The following is a 21,935-nucleotide window of genomic DNA, read 5'->3' on the forward strand; positions in this document are numbered from 1 at the left end:
TTTAGCAGATTCACCGCAGATATTAGGCAGTGAGTCTTCTGTTCAAGCCTGCCAGGCAGCTTTTTCACACCTGCAGAGTCTGCACACCATGTAGACATACAACACAGACACCACCGAATCTCCAGAACACGCCCAGCGTGGGCTTAAGGCTGTCAGACTGCTCCCACACAGCAACAAAGGCTCCTCCTCAAGTCTCTCTGCCAGGTCCCAGCAAGGTTAAAAAAAAAGGCAACTCCATTTAAGAGAGTCCCATAGGAATTAACACATCAGGCCCTAACTGTGGGGTACTTAACTCAAGAAAATAGGTTCTGCACAAGCCAATGCTCTGCTGGTTTTCCTTAGACATAAAATTTACTTTATTTCTTTTCTTAAAAAGTTAAAAATACAGAAGGTTCAGAAACTGATTTTCTCCTTGCAGATGTTCAAACTGCAGCTTAAGGAGAAAACAATCCTTCACTGAAATGTTTCTCTTAATTTTTTTTTTTTTATTTTTATTTTTTTCAATCATCACCACCATTAGGACAGAGGTTGAGGAGCACTGACTCCACCACTAATTTGATGACGTAGTTTGATTCCAGATTCACATTTCCAGGTGCCAAGAGTCCAGAAAACAGCCATGCTAACTTCCGCCTTCGTTTGAGATTTTTATTTTATTGAACACAGCAGTGACCGTTGGCATCTTTGAAGCGTAATCGCATCTTAGGTCGGTATTTCTCAAGGTAAAGCAGCTGTTTGGAATTGAAAGCTCCCCTCCTTTTCCTACAACAAAGAGAATGAAGGCTAATATCAATGGAAAAAGTACTGCTTCCATCACCACACACATTCTAAGGCAGCTCAGTCCTCATTTCAAAGCTTTTCTCTATCTATAAAACAGCATTTTGTCTTAGTTCCTTATCCACTGACACTTTGAGGAAGCATAAACCAGACCGGCACATGCAGTTCAGCACCTACATGCCAACATTGAAATCAAAATTCAGTTCGAAAATTTCAGCATGTTTTCTCAGATGGGGAGAGTTTATTTTCATTACCAGCAGCAGTCACTGAACAACACCAAGGTCACCCTTTCCTTGCAGATGCATGTGCTACTTATTACACTAGCCAGTAAATAAAAGAGCATGACATTCAGATACAAATATACAGAGGTTCTCAGAAAAGGGCTTCTTAGTATAAAAGGTACCATATCCAGGAAGAGAAAAAAGAAATTTAAGCAAGGAAAAATTCAGAAATATCTGTTGACAGCTATACAGTTTACAAAGACAACGAAAGACCCTGGGAATCCATAAAGGGATGAATTGCTTTTTTGGCAGAGCTCATGCAACGATCCCACCTGCTGGGCTTCATTTCAAGATCTGATGTTACCACTAAACCAACAGAGCTCTGCAGTTTCATCTCTTCCCAGTTTTGTTATTTTCCAGACAGGTGGTTTCTGACATTTCCTGGGTGGATAACGCACTCACCCACAACACCTGCAGGAGTGCTGGTGCTCACCAACTTGCTGCAGAAATTCTGCTTGGGGGCCCAACCTCACTAGATTTTTTAATTTTTTTTTAAATTAGGAGTAATTAGTCCATGTCGAATTCATTTGTGATTTTTACAGTCCCAGCCTAGAGTCCTCATCCTCCCCCCTCCCACCCCCAAGTTCAGAATCTTAGATCAATGGCTTTATAGATAAGCTAAGATTAAAAAAAAAGGAAAGATCACTTTTTAATCCCCATCTCTAAACAGAGGAAAGGGCACAAGCCTCAGCATTAATGTCAGTCTGAATTGTCTGAATATAGCTACTAGAAAACAAATCAGAAATCTAACAAACCTTGCTGAAGACACATGCTGTTCAAATACAACATAAACTGAGAGATTTCTTGGGAACGGGGAAGCTTAACTTACTGCCTTATAAACTGAACTGCATCTTCGTACTTCATTCCACATTCAATGAGCGCAAGTGCAACCAGGACAGGAGCCCTAAAGGAGAAATCAATACGTAAGGAAGATCTGGAGAAACAATACATTGAACCCCTTAAAACACAGCAAACTGATCTCTAAACACATAGCTTAAGTATTTTCTCTTTAAGCATTATCTACAGAAAGACATTTGCCTGCTGAATACTTAATGCAAAATTTGTTTTAGGAGGCAGCTCTGCTTCCAGCACACATACCAAAACCATAAAAACCAATAGCTCCTTAGTGTTTGGGGCATGAAACGATAACTCTAGACTTTTACACTGTCTCATTTCACTATAACCTATTTTTCTGCTTCGCTAAAACAAGCGTGTAATACCTCTTGCATGCATTTTGCTTCTTATGACACTGTAGATTTAGCCATACGCGAGAGATCTATGAAGCACCGAGCAGATGATTTGCACAGATCTTAATTTTTTTTAATTATGTGCTGTGCACGGAACTGGGCATTCCAGGGACAACAGAGTATAACTACCTACTTCAGGGTCCACATTTTGGAAATTGGTTACGTGTAAAGAGCTGGCTTCTCAAACAAGCGGAAACCACAGTACACGCTGACTCTCTCCCGGACTGATGCTCACCCCACTGAACACACGCAGTTGCAACAGGCACCTCTGGCAGTGGAGCAGTAAAGGATTAAACAGGTGCTAGCAACTGGACGACTTCCACTCATGGCTAAACAAAAACACGGTTCAGCAGAAACAACTCTCACTATCACCGCCATGCTGCACCTGCATAAACAGAATTATTCAGTTTCCAAAGAAAACTATTTGAAACCTCAGTCACTTTCAAAAAAAAAGCTGCCTCTTTTTACTACAGTTGAAGTTCAATTCCCTACTACAGACAGACAGTTTGCCACATTAAAGCAAAATCTGTAAAGCTCTTGTTTTTCCCTCTGCCAAAAGTAGTGCGAGAACAACAGCAAAAAGGTTATTCTGTAAGGAATGGACACGAGCGTGCGTGACACACAGAACACGGGAAGCTTCTGGTACCCTTTGGCCCAGTATTATGCAAGAAACAGGAGAGTTGAAAATCACTCGAGTTACACGTGGCCACCTTCCTAGAGATGTTCCTCAGATAAAAATAGAGCAGAAATGGATAAACAAATGCTAATTGCCTTGAGGTTTTGGCTCTTGTGTCTTTAAAGATTGGCCGTTTCTCCCTCTACCTCTTAATTTCCCCCATCTCTCCTTCTCTAGAGGTAGAATTTTAAGAGCTTGATAGGCTCCAACTTGACTTGCTTGACTTCTTCAATCCACGTTTCTTGCCCACTCATTCCTACCCTTAAATATTAACAGTCCCATGGTTCTTGTAAGAATCCTGACACTTCAGCTCCATTTCCTCCTAGCCCGTAGAATAAACATAACATTCAGCAATTACATTTGGGAATATAAATGTAGTATTTAGCTTTCCCGAATCAGCCTTTTTTTTATTTCATCTTGAAAGGAAGTTCTTCCCAAAGAAGGAAGTCAGATTTTGAGCGGTGAGGAGAGAAACATCAGTCTGCATGTGAGCAAGAAATACAAGCCTAACTCTTCTCACCACTGATGGCTTCAGCCACTTTAGAGTGAGAAAGTAATTGAAACAGTTCTTCTAAATGCCTTTTTTTTTTTATTACTACATGCTTAACAGTACACCAGTTGAAAACAGGAGGATATAAAAAGCCCAACTGTACAGCCTTAGAAATTGTACTATAGGTGTATACTGCATTTCTCAAGAAACACAAGATTTTCTTGTTTTAGCAGATACATACTTTCAAATTAATACCATCTCTAACTGCTCCTGGCATTCATGATTGACAGAAGTGTTCTGAACAATCTCTCCAAGTTTTTCCTCTCATCCTTGATCAGAGTTATGAAATTGCTGAAGATTTTGAAGCTGCAATAAGTCTCTTGTGCTTTAACAACACAAACTTGATGCTGCTGCTTTAAAGTGTTATTTGGGAAGAAAACAGAGCAACTGGCATTTACTTAACACCTTCCACGACCTGCCTCCCAAGCCAATAAACTAAGTTCAATATGAAAACAAGACAGCAGAATACAAACCTTCCCAACCCTGCAACACAGTGAACAGCGACACAGCATCCAGGCTCTTCACGAAATTTGGTTTTCAACAGGTTTAGCCAGTCGTCAACTATCTGATTCGGGGGTGGTGCTCCATCATCAAACGGCCAGTCCTTTGAAGGAAAAAAGGACATTAACAATATGGCTTTCAGTCCATCACCAACAGCGAGGTAACCATACCTAGGAGAAGCCAAACTTTCCATCCAGCAAGAAATGTGGATTACACACACAGTGCTGTGGGTATTCTTCCAGTTGCACAGAAGCGTGCAAGTCAATATCATAATGCAACACTAAGTGTTTAACAATCCTTTAATTGCACTTTTCAATAAAATTGCAATAAAACTCTACACTGCCTCCTTTGTAATACAGAATTTTTAGAAAAATAGCTGCCCTTGAAATCTCATTTTATTAAAAACATGTAAAAATCAATGGACATTTCAAATAAACATTTGAAAGATGAGAACTCTGTAGACTTCTGCCTGTGGTCGTGTCAACCTTTTAAGACACTATTTGTACTGCAGACTCTGTACAGAGGAGAAGCTACTTCATAACAATTCAAGGGGATCGGCAGAGGAGAAGGTACTTCACAACAACTCGAATGCATCAGCTTGTCCAGCTTCCATGAATCCAGAAGAAAGACAGTTAAAATTACCCGGGTCTTTTCAAGTCCAAAAACCACATTCACAAGCAAAAAAAGAAGAGTGCTTAGACAAAGGCCGAGTCAACAACTGAGCAGCATTTACAATTACATTTCTGCCTACTAAAGGGGGTAGCCAACATCTAAACTACCTAGGCCACATTTAATATCATCAACATGACTGTCAGTCAAACTCGCATGTCGGAGGCTTCCCATTTTCCAGAGGTCACAGCTCTCTCCTGGAACTTGTGCTAAGCAGAGTACTACATGTCCTACATTTCAGGACCAAGCACAACATCACATGCTCTATAATCTTCTCAGATACAGAGAGTGCTGTAGAAAGAGGACTCCTACATGCAAGGGAAAAAATAATTATTAGTAGCTATTTGGCACTTTTCATTAGACTGCTGCAATGCATTTTACAAGAGAGACTAGTAGCCAGAGTCTCGTATTATTCAACAACCTCTCCAAATAGTAGGGAAATTGCTTTGAAAGGAGGCCTCCTCTTCCCTCATCGGCTAGAAACAAGTCTTTCATGCAGTATCTTGAGAACAGGTTAACATGAAGTCAGTCTCTGAAGCCAGAAAGAAGCACGCAGAAACTCTGAACAAATACAACCAAAGGTAAAAATCCGCCAGACTTTTCATTTTGAAATGTGCTTATTGCTACCCTAATACTTCCTGAATAGCAAGCACAGCTCAGCACAAGACCTCAGCCCAAGAGTGCCTTATAAATGTGTTAGCACTTAAGCTGCAAGGCGGAAATCTGTGTCTCAAACTACAAAACCAAAAAGCTTTAAGTTACTGAAATAACTTTATACGTGATTAATTGAGAAAGATACACAAAATCTGAAGACTGCAGAGAACTCCTTTTTTAAAGCAAATGGGAAATTAAAAATATCTTGGGCAACACAGCAATATAAAAGGCTATAGAAACAAGATCATAAAGTAAAACTTGATCTTTCTAATAAAAGGTTTTTACGAGATTTTCCACTCAATCACACACTGTTAGCTGTATTATTTTAGGCCAAGTGTCATCCACTGACCCTGGAGGAGATGTAAGGGCTGCCAAGAGAAGAGGCATTACCCAGTGGCAAGATGCTTTCTTTTGAAACTGCCTTGCGAAGAACAGGATTTACAGGTCAGTTCTGTGTCCCAGTTTTGGATTAAATTAAATCCTTTCCTTCAGACCCAATACAGGAAGTTACTACACTGCTTTAGCTTACACATTAACCACTGTGTCCACGCACCTCTTGTGCTGGCCTGAATTAACAACAATTGTCCTTTCCCCACAGAGCATCACCTTCTCACGATTAGAACACCACTGACATATAAATCAGCACTGATACAACACTGCTGCACGGGACACTGCCCCGAACGAGGAACAAGAGTAATTCTGGGACTAAAAGAGTAACTGCAGCAAAGTTCTGCAGGTTTTTTTCCCTGATGATGAGTTCTGCCAGCATCACCTCCAAATTCCTGTCAGACAGGATCAAAACCAAGTTGCTAAGCTCCAAGACCAAAACAGTCATTAACAGCCAGGACGATGCACTGAGATTGCACAAACAGAAAATACAGCTCTTTCATGCCACCCTGCAGTAGCTGGGAAGGATGATAGGCAAGAAAGGGTTATTCTTATCTACCCTTTACCTGGAGTAGCCTTGCTCAGAAGAACAGCTCTGGGTTTGTCAGTCAGCAACGACTGCAGGATTGGCAATGCAGAACTAAGATGAACAAGCAGCAGTAACACGACTTTAAGGTGACAAAGATCCCTTTCTTCAAAACCCATGTGCAGCTCACACTGAAGCGACGGCAGCAAAACGCTCCCAGAACTGCCTGCGTCTGCACGGGATGAGACTGCAGCCACCTGCATGGTGCCTCCTCACCTTCAACACCAGAGCCCTTGGCGATGCAGTAAGTATCAGATGGCAAGGAGGGCACATCTCCAGCACGGCCACTCCCGACCACCTGCCAGCATTCAGGTGGTGGCCATTCTGGAGGGCACAGTGTAAAGAAACTCTGATGAACAGTAAATGAAGGACATAGAAGGGGAACAATGAAATGTGTCTTAGATCCTGAAGATGAACAAAACTACCACAGCCTCCTTGGTTGCCAGCCAGTGCAAAAATACTTCCAGAAACACACTACCAGTTTTTCTGACGTAACATTTCTATGTTACAAGACCTTACACATGAACATAACCATAAGAACTGCAGAAGCCCACAGAAACTAAATCCATCCCCGCCTCCTGTCTCCTGGATTTAATCTCTGTTGATAAACACACACATGCAATAGTACTACTTCAAACATGGAACATCTAATTCTCTACTTTCTCACTATGCCATATGCCAAAGCCACTCTCTAGCTGCCACATTCTACCCATCTTGCTAGTACATGATCCAGTAGCACGGCATGAGAGCAGGCATTGCTGAAATGCTCTCATTTTCAGAGGTTTACCTATGCTTTTCACCTCAACAGATTTAAAATAGACACCAATCTCTCAGGCTGTGTTTTTAATCTTAATGTTATTTTTGCAAGCAAGTATTAGCTTTAAATAGTGACGTGTTATTTTCTCAGCCACATGGTAATTCAATACCATTTCTGAACAGCAACAAGACTTCGCTTTGAAAAAGCATGCGTTCATAGGAAGGAAAAGCTATATAGGAGGTTGTCATGTTGGTGACTAGTTAAACTTATGTCAAATAGCAAAACACTATTGCAATACAGTAAATTAGCAAGTCAGCCTCATGACTGGGATCATCAGGATCAGCGATAACATTAGCAGCAAGCCTTCCCTGTCACCTCCTGCTTTCTGTTACCCTTAACAGATGCCTGGTGGATTGATGCTCTCTCCTGTTCTGCCTTCTGCAGCAGTGGAATACCAAGAAGTGGTACGTACCAAACACAGAGAGGCTTGTTAGCCGAGGCAAATGTGTACAGACACAAGACTCGCATGTGTTACTCAAAGTGAAACGCTCTCCAACAGAATGGTGCTTAGCAGAGCTGGCGGAAACACTATTTCCAGTTTTTAGAAAAGCTTCCTCAAAAAACTGCTTTCAGTTCAAACCTTGCCAACACCAAGTTTCTAAAGTTTCTTGAGAACCAAAATCCCCTAACTATTTCAGAAGTGCAGGCTCCAGAGCACTGAGCACTCCCCAGCTCCTGCAGCTGCCCCGGGGGCCCTGGCCATGGGCTAGAAAAGGGGGATTTCACTCAGTTGCAGGAGCCAAGGTCAGTCGGGCTCACAGGGCAGCCACCCTGGCACAGCTGGACACGGGCAAAACTGTCCATACCCTTCTACATAGAACTCAGATCTCCACTCTGGCACAGAACACAGAAATACTCTAAGCCCCAGCTTAAATAGGGCTCTGAGGGCTTCCACACCAGAAGTTTAATCCTTCTAGTCTCTGGCAACCTTAGGAGTATTGCAGCTAGAGGTCTCACAGCAGCACGCCCGAAAACACTGTGATGCTCTAGTGCAAGGCAGCTCTGGAGTGGACAAAAACGCTCTTCCAGAGCACAGTCCTAGGAGCACTGGCAGCCCTGTAACGACTGATTTTTCCAACAACATTGAGGTACACGTGGCTGCCTGGAACTGGAGTAAATGCTTACTAGGGCCAGAAGCCAAGGAACCTGACTGACCTGTATGTGGAGTTTTCACAGATATGCCAGGATATAAGTTTTCCTCTTAACGGAAAACTGCAGAAGTTTTCCTCTGACTGAGCCATAAAAATCAAGATGCAACAGAAGACTGACTACCTGCAACAAGAAGGTAAGATGCAATTTCTGGCCTCACAACTGAGTAATACTCATTCCAGTAAAATAAACTGATTATATCTGACACACTATAATAACTCAGAAGTACTGCCTGGAAAAATACCGCCTGCAAGCTTAGTATGAGCACACACCTATTAAAAAAACCTCCCCTAAAACACCAAGCAACACTAGACGACACAGACAGCCATTGCATAACGTTAACTATGAGCAGCAGTTAAGGAATTCCACCTGCTGAATAGGGAAGCCACCAGCAGCCAGGCTCCATTTAGAGGCAAGCTGTGATGAGGCTATCAATCAATATCCTGCTACAGCCAGTTCAGGGAAGCCCAGATCAACACATCAGCTATAGTCTTCAAAGGTGGTACTTTTTGAACGAGGAAGAGAAAGGAGCTTTTTATCTGCATCCTGAGAAACTCAACAGTAAAGCCAAGAAGTGCTGTATCTAGAGAAAAGGGCCAAACCGAGTTGTATGAATCGCAAGGCTGAACACTGGATTAGTATCAGTCTAGTCACTAAAAAGCAACCAAAATATCTCAAAAAATCCAGAAATCCAGGAACAGACATTTCTAAGCACTCAGGCAACAGTAATGAATCAGCAAGTACCTGTCACAAAAGTACAGTAGTTTCTCAAAACAGCTTTATCTGATGCAAGGAATCAGATTGCTTTTAGCCAATCTGAAACAGTCATCAGCGCTTGCGCTAGAGCATGACGGCCATCCCCACCACCCCCAGACAAGTGATTTTTCATCTTTAGACAGTTTTAAAGGCAACTCACTAGAACCTGGATTCCTTCTTTTTCAATAGGAGCTTGATCATAAGTGGCATCACAAACTCGCACCAGGGTTGTCACTCCGTACTTCTTCAGCTCCTTTAAGAAAAAGCAAAACAGGTGATCACACTGACAGAGTGAAGAATTAAAGAACTTTCTCATCAGCTACAAAACCAAACATTTACAGACTCAGCGGTACCGTGACTATTGCACAGCTCCAAAGTGACTACACAACGACGGAGCAAGGGCCAACACAGAAAGGGGGGTTTATGGCCTACATTAGGACAAGTGTTACAAGTGACAGGAGTAAATGTGGAACACACCTCTGAATTCTTCTCTAGGGAAATGCCAAGGTGGAAAAAAAATGCATATAGAAGAGCAAAATTAAAATAGCTGCTTATATTCTCCATACAGCTTCTTCTCTTTAAATAGAAGCCTGGAACTGTTTGCTTGAGCCAGTGCTGACATTTTGAGGCAGGGAGGAACAGAACACACACACCACCATACTCTAGCTTCCTTGTAATGTACTATAAGTAGCACATTGTGCTAGATAAATAATCAGAAGATCAAACAAAAGCTGTTCCAGTTCACTTCGAAGGTTCATACAGCAAGCAGAATTTCCTCTCGTGTTTGGACTGAATCACTGTATCACTGCAACTTCTAACAATTAGCAATAATATCTATTCCAGAGTCAAGACTCCTGAAAAAGGAAGACAATCCACAACTGGGGGGGGAGGGAATATAAAGACCAAAAGAATGTGGCTTTCATGCAAAATTAACCACTAATATCTGAGCACACTCATGGTGCAGAGCACACTGCTGAATGATGGAAGTCTGTTAATAGCCACAGTCAGACATCAGTATCAGATGACAAGATCTCTCTGGAATGGCACAGACCCGCACACGCAAGATAAAAAGTCCTCTAGATATAAAGGTACAAGGGCACAAAGATACACCAGGCTTGGAGCAAACCAGAATGCAGAAATACACCGCACTACTACTACTCTGATGACACCATCTGTTACTTCTTCAGAAAACTGAATATGAAATTTTGCAGTATTTAAGATCTTCTTGTGTCATTAACCGTCTGACCCACTGCCCATCGCAACTGACTCTTCCCATAGCTCGACCCAGGCAGACATCATTTTTCAGGGATAAATTCTGGCACCTGAAATCTCTGACAATTCTGGGATCAGTGGAGCAGTTTGATAACACATCCTGTAAACTAAAACATCAGTTTAAGTATTGCACTTAATTCTACTCTAAGGGATAAGAAAGATTAGAAACCAGTTACAATTCTGTTAACTACTTCTTTAAAAGCCAAAACACAAGCAACCCACTGACATGTATCAGAAGCATTGCGTTATTTAACAAAAACATTTAGAATCGCAGAATGTGCAGTCCTGCAGAAACCAGCACTAGAACGAAGGCAAGGCTGGGTGTTTGTATTCTAAAATGGAAGCTCATCCAGCCTCTCACAATTAAAGAAATGCAGGAGTTTGGAAAAAGTAATCGGTGGATTCTCTTCTCATACTGTCAAGAGAATGTGAACAATATATTAAAGATAAAAGTGCCTTACGTTTTGAGTAAGATGTAACATACAGCCAAAGCATTGAGCAACAGGTGTGGAGAATGACTGTTCAGGACTTCTACAGAAACTATGAGTATACAAGGAAAGAAGCATGATACTTTATTTGGCTGCCTTACCTCTATGAACTTGCTGAGGGTTGCATTGGTTGGGTTGTGAGTGATCAGGAAACGCATGTTCTCGTAAGTAATTTCCACGGGGGCTGGACGGTTCATAATGGCAAACAAAATGTGTAAGGGGCCAAAAAAAATTAAAAAAAAAAAGAAATCAATAACCTTGGAAACGTTTCACAGCAGAAAACATTAAAAAGACCACTAAAATGCCTGGGATTGATCAGAGCTTGCTTTGACGTGTTTGTTCCTTAAAGAATTCACTTCTAGAAAAGCAGGTTTGCTTCAGAATCCACTTGAATTCAACTTCGGCCTCAATTACTGCAGGTGGTATCCTTCAGACTCCAAAAATTCTGAGTACATGCAAGACTAGGCAGCCTGTTCTACATTTAGGCACTGGTGAGGCAAAAAAGTAAGGGCAGATTTTCTCTCCACTTTGTTTTCTTGATGCTTAGTTTTGCTAGAGTCAGTAAAAGGAATATGTTTCCAATGTGCAGATATCCCATATATTTGAGCGTGTTCACTGTGTCTGGAGTCTTCAAGGCAAAGTAATTATGGCACGTAGAACCGCCAGCACTCAGCTCACTTGTCAGCCAGGATGCTGTGCTGGGCCTGGCAGAAGTCTGCCCTCACACCCAGAATCGCCATAAATGTGCGACGTATATTCCAGCAAAACACCTGAAGAGAAGAAAAATATCACGTAAGAGGAGTTGTTGCTTCTACTTCCAGAAACACCAAACATCGACCCTGCTAGAGAAACTCCAATTAGACTAGGTAAGACTATGTTTAAAAATCAAACAAACAAAAACCAGCCTTCACCAGAGTCCCAGTAGTTGTAATCCCGAGTATTCTTTCGGCACTGAGTATGCTCTAGCCCAGAGACACGGGACTCCTGGTAACCGCTGTTCCTGGCAACCAGGCACCGGAACCAAGAACAAGGAAACCTTTGTGAGCTCGCTGCGGCCCCTCCCTCCCAACCAGGTGCCCTAAAAGACGAGAAAGTAGCACAAAGCCAAGCACACACTTGAAAGTGTCTGTTAGTACAGTCGTACCTGCTAACTTGTTTGGCTTCAGCTCAAATATGTAAAAAATATTGTTGGTATGGCTTTATTTTCTCAACAAAATAAGCAGTACAAGCATAAATAAGAGTATAACTGCCAGCTATCTGAGCTTTTGCTAGCAGATAAATTTCACTCACATTCTTGTATCACCAGAATCCTAACAGTAGTGGGGACACATCCTCCAGAAATCAGTTATTTCAAAAGCAGTCAAATGGTCACTTAGCAGTAACAACTTCTAGTTATTCTCAGTCTTACCTGTGCTTACAGACTAGGGCATTAAGACAGCGGCAGTCTCCAGTCCTAACAAGCAGGATTCAAAATATAGATGTCTTAGCAACAACGATAAAAGATAGAAAATGTAATTCTACCATGATGTTTAGGGGGATGAAAATGGAGCTAACCTAAACTAGCTCAACTCACTTAAGGCTGAAATAGTAAATAAGCAACATGGCTTTTCACTGCATTTAAAAAGTGTGAAGCGAAAGAATCACTACTGACACTTCTTTTTTAAGGAAAAAGTTTTAAATCAGTTGAATAAAATCCACACTAGCAGCCAGAAGTCACAAATCTGCAACTCAGGCAGAAAGGTCAACGTGGCACACTCAGCTGAACACAATTAGGGAAAACACACACATGCATGGAAGTTCACACCCCAAACTTCTGGTGTGCTCAATATTTTAATGAGATCCTCACGCTACGTCAAAGTACTACAAAACTACCTTTTTCACTGTCATGAAGTCAAAAATCACTCAAAGAACAGCAATTATTTCCTTAAAGAACAGCTTTCAATGCCAAAGAAATACATTAATTTGGTTGCCAGAGGCAAGAACAAAGATGTTTTCAACAACCTCCCCCGACCCTAACGCAGTTCTTACTGAGTGACTGAAATACCAATTTCAAAAATGAATCCTGGAATATTTTATCAGTGTAATGACTACAAGATTAAGTCTCACCCCAGATGGAAGAGTCCCATCTAAACACATTATATTCAAGTCCTTACACTTGTCAATTCTTGCACATTTGTCACAACTCTCTCATCTATACTACCGAATCTCAAAGCAGAGGATATGTTAAAATGTATTACAGTCTGCTATAGCTACGATGTACCAGGAACAGAACGACTAAAGTTACAGCATCCACGTGTCCGACACCTGTAAAACTTGATGCAAGCAAGTCTGTTTCCAGGCAAATACTGGCTTGGTTTTCCCCAATTCAAACACACGCTCCAGTCACACGACATGTCCTGGACAGTGACCTGCAGACCTACGTTACAGGAAGAGTTTCACAACTAACTTTTTAGGACCCGACAAGGTCATTTAAATAAAACCAGTGGTCAGCAGATCTCGGCACAGGAGATCAAAACTTGGATCCAGAGTACCAGAGGCTTACAGCATTACAAAGTACACTGTCACGAGGGGAAGAGCTATCATGTCATATTTAAACAAACCCTTTAAACATTTGTCTTTTCAGCACCAATAATATGGCTGGAAGAGCCTCATCCAGTGCTATACGCACTGTGAGTTGTATCAAATCAGGTCATTACGGTTACACTTCTCCTCCCTCAAGCAAATCAAAGAGGGAATTTCATCCCAATTATTTTAAAAGTCCTTTGTAAAAACTATTTACCAAGTCATTAAGAAAGGACACGTGGAGATGACATGTTCCGGTAAATTAAGTATGGTAGGGGCAGTCACCAGCTCAAGTCCTACTCTCACATCTGCAGCTGCTCGCGGTCTGACCTTGGCCAAGCCACTTTCAGTAGCTCAACTCATCTGCAGAATAGGAATGACACCATCTTACTTTCCCCAAAGGAATACTACTGAAGCATTTAATTAGCTAATAGCTAAGGAGTGATTAAAAACGTAAAGCACTGTATTTAAGTCTGAAAAATTATTTCCAGAAGGATAAGAAGTTTATGTAGCTCACAACCCTATTTTTAAAAGTTTGGTTACTGACACATACATCCCTTCCTCCCATGACTTTCAACTGCTGTTAAACTAAATTTAAAAGGAAAAACCAGGCTTCTAATTAAGAAAATGAAAAACAGGAAAAAACCCTATTGTCTACAACTTCTGATCTCCAAGTAAATACTTTAAAATTTCTTCCTCCCTGTGTTAGCAAACAAATTTGCCCTTCAAAATCCCAAGAGAACGGAGCACTATCAAACTGACGACAATAAATAGTAACTAGGTCTATGCACAACATAAAACAAGAAATCACTTTTCAGCCAATTAACCTTCAACTTTTTATACTTAGAAAGTGAGATAGCACATGGAGAGAAACCAAAAAATTACAACATGTTTTATGTGGCTGGCCTCAGACAGGGAGCAGAAGTACCCAACACGTCAACGCTACGAATGAGATGCAATAGCTCCATCAGGAACCAGAGGAGGAGAAAAAGCAGAGACAGCAGCACAAACAAGCCAAGCAACAGCCACCCCGGCATCGGAAAAGAACTCGATATGCTTGGGAGTCAGTTCCTGATGTTGTTTAACTTAATTATCAAGGAATAATCATCAATCAAGATGCCTATCTACACAGCCAAGTTCAGTGAGCTGTGACAGGCTCTGCACCTACAGACAGGGCTAATGTAACTAACAGCACCGTGAGCTCCCCACTCTCACGCTCACCCTGCCATCCACACCGAGAGCGCTTGATAAAGCCTAATGAGGCCAATTTGAGAAGAATGGCTTTCCAAATACGATGAACGTGCACGAATATGCTTAAGACGTAAGCAAGGGGCAGTCCTATTAACTAGCATAAATAAATCAGGGTGATTAACTAATTAAGAGAGAACAGTTAAATGAATTCCTGATTTGACAGAAACTTCACTTCAGATGGCCCTAAGTAAAAATCCAACACACCTACAATATTCACCTCCACTGCCTCCCTCGTCTATCATTGCATTGACTCCTAAATTAGATACTTCAATACGGCAAGGCGCTTGCTCTTCTTTGTTAAGCCTCTACAAGTTCAGGGAGACGGGTCTAATGAAAAACAAGTAATAACATCATAAGGAATTCCTAGTTCCACCATCTCCTTCCAAACACAGCAGCAAAAGTGCTGCCTTAGCTACACCGAGACAGCGAAACAGCTTGCAACAGCTGCAGCTTCCAGAGATTGCAAAACACAGATACCTTTGGAAAGGTCACTCGGATCACCTTTCAAAATAACCCAGTGCACAGGATGCACAGCAAAGCCTGCTAATTTGTCAGTCAGTATTAAAAGAACACTTCAGTGTTTTGAAGACCAGTATTTTCAAACCATCTTGACTAATTTTGCTCCTGTAAGTGGGAATCTACATTCAATGTTAACGAACTTAGGTCACGAGCCGCTGAATCCTTCCTCTTCTATAAAACCTTCTTGTGATTTGCACTTACACACGTGAAATCAGCACCACAGCACGCTGACGGTACACAACCCGATCCCATAAAGACCACCATTCCCATACAATGCTGCAGCCCAGCCAGGCTGTTCCTGACACCGTGCGTACGTCACACTTCACTTCCCCTTCCTACATGACCCACACTCTATCCTCACACTATCAAAATGTCCTGTTTCTTCTGCAGCACAAGGTGCTTTTCAAGTGAAAGAATTCACCAAGACCTGTAAAATTAGCCTTAAAACAGCGGAATTGCGCATCAGAAAGAACTGAAGTAACCACCTTTTCTAAGACATTCTCTCCTAGTAAACAGAGAAAAAACTTGGGAACTAACATTCTTGGAAAAAAATTCTTGAACGCTCTCTGAAGGAAGCTTGCTCAGAATGACACGTGCCTAGAGAGGGGTGAGGTCAAAAATTTTACTGTTCCACCCTATCCACCCCCGCGGCGGAGCTCCCTCCCAGCCTGCTGACAAGCTCTGCGGGTGACTCATTCGTTTCCTTTTGCACTAACTCAGTCCTAGGCCATAAAACCGACCAACACTGGTGACAGATAGAGATCTGCCTCAGCAAAGAAAAAAAAACATCCAGATTAAAGAAGTCTCAACTTCAAAGTGACACATCAGGAAACAGTAAGAATTGTCAAATGTGCAAGACTACTCAACAAGAGAACAATCCTGCAGCAAAACTTTAAACTGAGTACTACGCAGAGAAAGTGTTGCTGCCGTCCCTAAATTTGGGTGAGGTCAACCCACTGTATCCAACCCAGGCATCGGTGCCCAGAGATCATCCTGGCGAGCTCGGCCGTGGGAAGTGATTAGATACCGCATTAGCCCTTTCAGAAAGAACCAACAGGCATGCATGGTTTATGCTTCAGATCTTTTCTTTCCTGTGAAATAAAACCTGCTTCATAGTTAAAAACACTGTTCTGACACTCGGGATTTTTTGAACGCCTTCCCCACCCACCAGTTAGTTTTTAAAATCCCTTCAGAGGACACATTTGAATGTTATTTACATATCATGCCCAAAAAGTTTAAAGCTACTAAAACTGTTTGAAGTCCAAACCAAAAGGCCCCACTAAGAAAAAGAAATTTAAGCTATTATCCCGTTGAAGTCACAGAATTACATTTAAGTAAAATGAAAAGTTACTTTAGACAACAGTTTCTGAGCATGTGACACTATGAACTCGTTCCTAAAAATCAGAATGCTGAGTTGTCTACGCTGTATCAACTGTTGGTTCTTGGAAACACAGTCCTGCTCGATCACCAGCTTCCCCAACAACTCAGAAAGTGTTCTCACACTTTAAGATGCAGTATCAAAAAAACCCTAAAAAAAACATTAACAAGTCAAGCAGGACTTCAAAGCAATTTCAAATCACACAGCAACAGGGATATTGGTCTAGGAAGTTACAGAGTTGAATTACTTGCATCTTACTCATCTCCCTTACTTGAATTTGCCGTATACCTCTGCCGGAAACATGACTTAGTGGCGAGCTGGCTCATTTTCCGTGCTCCTGTGGCAGTTGAATTCAGCCTGACAACTGAAACTGCAGCTTACTGATAAATTTCAGTGCACGTCCACAAAGTCTCAATTGTTAAAACCCACAGTCCATTATTCCGAGCAGAGCTAGACTTTCAGTGGGAGCGACCAAGAAGAATTTAACTTTTTAGTACAGAGAGAAACAAGGCGTAACAAAAAGGTACAGGTAACAGTGACCTGAATTGAAACAGCAACCCAGCATTTCAAGTGTTACAACAGAAAAAAGGATCAAGAGATTTAAGGCTCCTTTACCCCTTCACAACTAGCAAAACGAGCCATGAGATGATACCAAAATCAGCAGCCACTATAAAGGTATTTTATACTCTCTTGCGATACACATCAGCCAGATACCGGCCTAAATAGGTGCCAGCCTGATCTAGCACTGCAATTCACACGCGTCAAAAAGAGTAACTTCTGGATTCTCAAGCCATTAGGTCTATTTTTCCATGTTTAGACAGAGCTGGTTTAAATCTCCAACTCTTTAACATGCAAATAAGCTGTCAAACTAATCCAAATACAACAGACAACACGGAGCTCCTCTCTGCTCATTCAGTAATCGTACATCACTGACAACATGTTTTCTCCTCCAAAGATATTATCGAACTACACAGCCTACACCATTTACAAAACTTCTCTGCTTGCACCGCAGTATCTCAAGAGCCATGTTTTCAGCTGTGGATCGTCTTCCTTAAAGCAAGGGCAGAAAGGTGCCTTCCCAGGAGCCATGCATCGCCCGGCCATCCCCAGGGCTGCGCATCAGCACTCTCCCTCCCAGGCCTCACAACAGTTAACCAACACGGCATTCCACCACGGGGCAAAGTCCAGCGGCAGGAGCGAGGAAACCGGCTGCGATCACAGTTCAGCTCTGCTCTGATAGAGGAAGAACATTTGAGTACTGCTGTGTGGAAGAGAATGATGGATATTTGCAGGTGATTAAACTTCCAGTCAATCACCTATGTTTATTAAAGATATATGTAGAAACATCACGACTAGACCCTATGTAAGATGGCCTACACTCCTGGCTGTGCATCCAGACGTACGCAGAACCTTACTCCTTCCTTGACTCTGACCAATCTTTTCTTTCCAACCAATCTTTTTAAGTTCATTAAATCTAAGTATTTCTGCATGTTGAGTCACAAGCAGATAGAGTCTTCTGGCTGCTGCTAGCAGTGGGTTTATCTTTTTTCTTCTTTAAATACTAACTGCAGTTCTGAGTCAGAACCTGACTGGTTCATTTTGGGAGTTTTGAAGCGAGTTTCCATTTATACAGTAGCCTTTAAAAGCCAACTTTTTGCCTTACTCCTCCTCACACTGAAACCAGCAAGCACACAGCTGCCCGAAGAGAAAAAGCAGATTGTGGCTGATCACACCAAGGAACCACGAGGAACCATCACCACAGCTGAGTGGAGGCCACTTCTACCATCATCCCCATACTGTAATACCACTCAACCTGCAACCTCGCCTGCGCCCCAAATCCCACACCTCCAGCTCTCAGTGCCAGGTTTCCTCACTCACTGAAGCATGCCCTAAGCAGCAAACCACAGCCATTCCCAGTAAGGACACCACTCCCTGTCTCAGATGTTCCTTCCTGCAGATCACTCCTAGCACCCTCAGCGACACCAGCACTTTCTTTACCCACTGCCCTGGCCAGGCTTCATCAACTCCCCCCTTCCAGCCCAGGCAGCTCCAAATCCCACAGGGCAGCCCTCTATCTACACAGACCGGCCTCGGCATTCACAGCCCTGCCCCCACTCAAACCCCAGGAAAACCACCACATCCTGGACACCCTTCCTCTCCAGCTCCACATGTCCCCCTCCAGCCTGAGAAATATCCCCCCGCAACATGGCTCCCAGCATTCCCCCTCCATTTTCCAGCCCAGATCCCAGAAAAACTCTTTATCCTTTACAGACTACCCCCAGGCCTAAAACAAGGCAGGCCCCTTTCCCCCAGAACAACCCTCCCATCCTTTCTCAAACTCTTTCCCTACCCACACATAGACACAGGAATAAGTAGCACCCCCTCCCCTCAAACAAACCCCTCCAAATGCCCCCCACCAAGGTACAAGTAAGACCCCCCAATCACCCAAACCAACCCCTTGGCCCTTATCTTCCTACAGGCAACTAACTCCCCTCGTGAACAGCCCCCCCAAGCACAGGTCCAGGGCAGACCCCTTCACCTAAACCAGCCCTTTGGGGCCCACTCATCCCAGCCCTGCAGCTGGGGGGGGGGGACACCCCCATAAACCAACTCTGCAGACCAGGGCGGTGGGCACCTTAAAGCAACCTCGTCCCACAGGTGAGGGACGCCCTCCAAACCAGCCTCGCAGCTGGAAGAGACCCCCCCACGAAGAAGCCCAACGCTGCAAGTAACAGCTACTACCCTAAAACCAACCCTACCGGCCAAGGGGGCCCCTCATACCAGCCCAACCCCACAGGCAGGGGGGGACCCCCCAAAACCAGCCCCAGAGTAGAACAGGGACCTCACAGGCTAGCAAGCTGCCCCCAGGCCTGCTCCTCAGGCGCAGGGAGCCCCCAGGGATGGGGAGGATTCCCCAGACAGGGCCCACGGGTCAGGAAATCCCCCCAGGCCAGGACGGACCCCCACGAACCGACCCCTCAGACCAGAGAGAGGCTCCTAGACCAGCGAGAATCCCCCCAAACCAGACCCGCGGACCGGGCGGGACCCCCAGAGCACAAAGACCCCCCCCCCCCCAAATCAGCCGCAGGAGCCCAAGAAGACTCTCCAGGCTAGGGAGGTCCCCCCGCACCGGCCCCACGGGCCGGGAGATCCCCTCAAAGCCTCCCAAGGAGCCGGGGGGGACCCCACCGAATGCCCCAGAGCCACTACCCCCCTCCCGCAGCCCGGACCCGCCCCGGGGCGGGGGCTCCGGCCTCCCGCGGCCCCTCCTCACCCAGAGCCCCCCCAGCTGCTCCCCGCCGCGGCCCCTCACCCTGGGCATTGAGCGCGTCGGCGTTCTTCCGAACGGGCCCGGCGCCTCCCACACACCGGGCCGGGGGACGGGAAGGAGCGGGGGGGTGGGCGGGAGGGGGCGCGGCGGCGGCGGGGCCCGTGACGGGGCTGGGGCTGCGCTCGACCCGGTCCGGCCCGGCCGCGCGGAGAGTCCCGAGAGCCCGCGCGCCGCCACACGGCTCCTCGCGCACAGGCCGCTCCCTCCCCGCCCGCCGCTGATTGGCACGGCCCGCCGCACACCCACATCCGGCATTGGTACGGTCCGCCCACACACACCACCCCCCCCCACCCCACCCCGGGCCCAACGCGCCGGGCGCGTCCACACCGCCGCCGTCGCGGGGGTGCTCCGGGCGTGCTGTGGCGGCCGCGCTCCCCGTGCGACCAGCCGAGTCCCCCTCCCCGTGCGGCGGGGAACGGCTCCCTCCATCCCGCTGCTGTTGGAACAGGCCGTCCTCCCCCTCCCGCGAGGGAGGCGGCATTGGTACAGCCCGCTTCCCCCCCTTGGGCATTGGTATGGCCCTTCCCACCGCGGCCGGAGAGCGCGGGGGCGGCTCGCCCTGCCCCGTCACCCTTGGAACGCTCCGGTCCGTCCCTCCCCCCCCCCCCCCCCCCCACGTCGCACTTGGACTGGCCCTCCGACCGCACGTGCACGCGGGGCCTTCCACGCCAGCACGCAGCCCCCCCCAGCGCACGGCAGCAGTGGTACAGCCCGCTCCCCCCCCCTCCCCGGTTTGTGGTTCGGCCCGCCCGGCCTTTCCCACGGCTTCCGCTTCCCCTGCCCGCGCCGGGATCGGGCCCAGCTCCCGGGAACCCCGGCCCACGGCCAGACCGAGCTACGCGAACGTCCCGTTGAGCCGCTGGCCCCGCTCCAGGCGGCTCGGAGCTGGGCGGGAGCAGGATCCCGGCCCGGTGCCGTTAAGCGACCCAGGGTGACGGCACGGAGAAACCCTCAGCCGGGCGAGGCGTTCCCACGCGTGGAGTGGGGTTTTCTCCCCCCAAAAGCCGCCTCGCTGAGCGGGAGCAGCGTCGACGGGGTGATCGCGGGGGTGGCCCCGCTGCAGCCCCCCGGGAGAAGGGGTCACTCAGCCGTGGGGTGGGAATCTCCGAGGCGCCCAAAGACCCCCGGAAACGGCCGCGGTCGGCGCTTATTGATCCCCCGTAACAAGAAGTACCTTCGCCTGGAGCCACGGGTAACGCGTCCCTTTCCACCAGCGGAGAGAGAAATAGGGGCGCAAAGGACAGAGCCGCGGGACAGACGGACTGTTCCCGCCGGCATCGCTGCCGCCGCCGGTCCAGCCCCGCTGGAAGTGGCACCGGCGAGAGCTGGAACGGGAGTTCCCCTGTGCTCGGCCCCCGCGGGAAGCCCTCGCAGGGCCCCAGGCCCGAGCGGGCGGCAGCGACGCCTCTGACGCACAGCCATTTGCACAACACAACAATATCGAGAGCTCCGGGCTGCCGGGCCCCTTCCTCTCCTGCAGCAAAACAACGGGAATTTCTCCAGGAGCTGATGAACGGCCCCATCAGAAGCGATCGCGCCCACGGCAGCCAGCAGCTGCTCCCAGATGTCCACGGAGGAACAAGCGCAGGGATGGCCCAAAACACCCTCCTCTCCTGCTCTGAGCTAGAGGAAAGCACATCGCTCCTCTGCCCGGCGCTGTCAGGAAGGGAACCATGTCCGTTCCAACACCCAGTGGCTCCGTTTCTGAAGCAGCTGGAGACTTGTGGCCAGGCGCAGGGCTGCGCTGCTCGCTCTGTAGGCTGCACGAGGTAATAACAAGGGAAAGTCTCAGCCCCTCTACACCCTGAGCTGATCAGACAACGTGAAGAAAGAAGGTAGAAGTGATTTGATTTACAGGCGGTGAACTGACTGGTTAAGCAAAGTGTTCAGGTTCACCCAGGAAGTGCTGGAAACTGGTTCCAGATTTCCAGTCCAGGGCCCCATCAGGCAACCTTCCTCTAAAAATTGAAACATACCCCAAAGGAGACACACGTGGTTTTTTTTTTTTCTTAAGTTCTTTGAGGAATGGGTCCAAATCAAACAGCTAATGACAGCTGCCACCCACAGCTCCATGAGCACAGCAGAGG

General features: G+C 45.9%; 1 protein-coding gene across 1 annotated transcript; it reads right to left on the reverse strand.

Moving 5' to 3' along the window:
• Window positions 1-329: 329 nt before the first annotated feature.
• PTP4A2 (protein tyrosine phosphatase 4A2) lies at window positions 330-20,030 on the reverse strand. The gene is made up of 6 exons (XM_075438246.1): window positions 19,831-20,030; window positions 10,909-11,577; window positions 9,208-9,300; window positions 4,002-4,132; window positions 1,885-1,959; window positions 330-759 (listed from the first exon to the last, which is right to left on the reverse strand). The coding sequence occupies exons 2-6, from the start codon at window positions 11,002-11,004 to the stop codon at window positions 651-653; spliced, it is 504 nt and encodes a 167-aa protein (XP_075294361.1). The 5' UTR covers window positions 11,005-11,577; window positions 19,831-20,030; the 3' UTR covers window positions 330-650.
• Window positions 20,031-21,935: the final 1,905 nt, after the last annotated feature.

Source organism: Opisthocomus hoazin, chromosome 17 (genome assembly GCF_030867145.1).
Source record: "Opisthocomus hoazin isolate bOpiHoa1 chromosome 17, bOpiHoa1.hap1, whole genome shotgun sequence".
Taxonomy (NCBI): Eukaryota; Metazoa; Chordata; class Aves; order Opisthocomiformes; family Opisthocomidae; genus Opisthocomus; species Opisthocomus hoazin.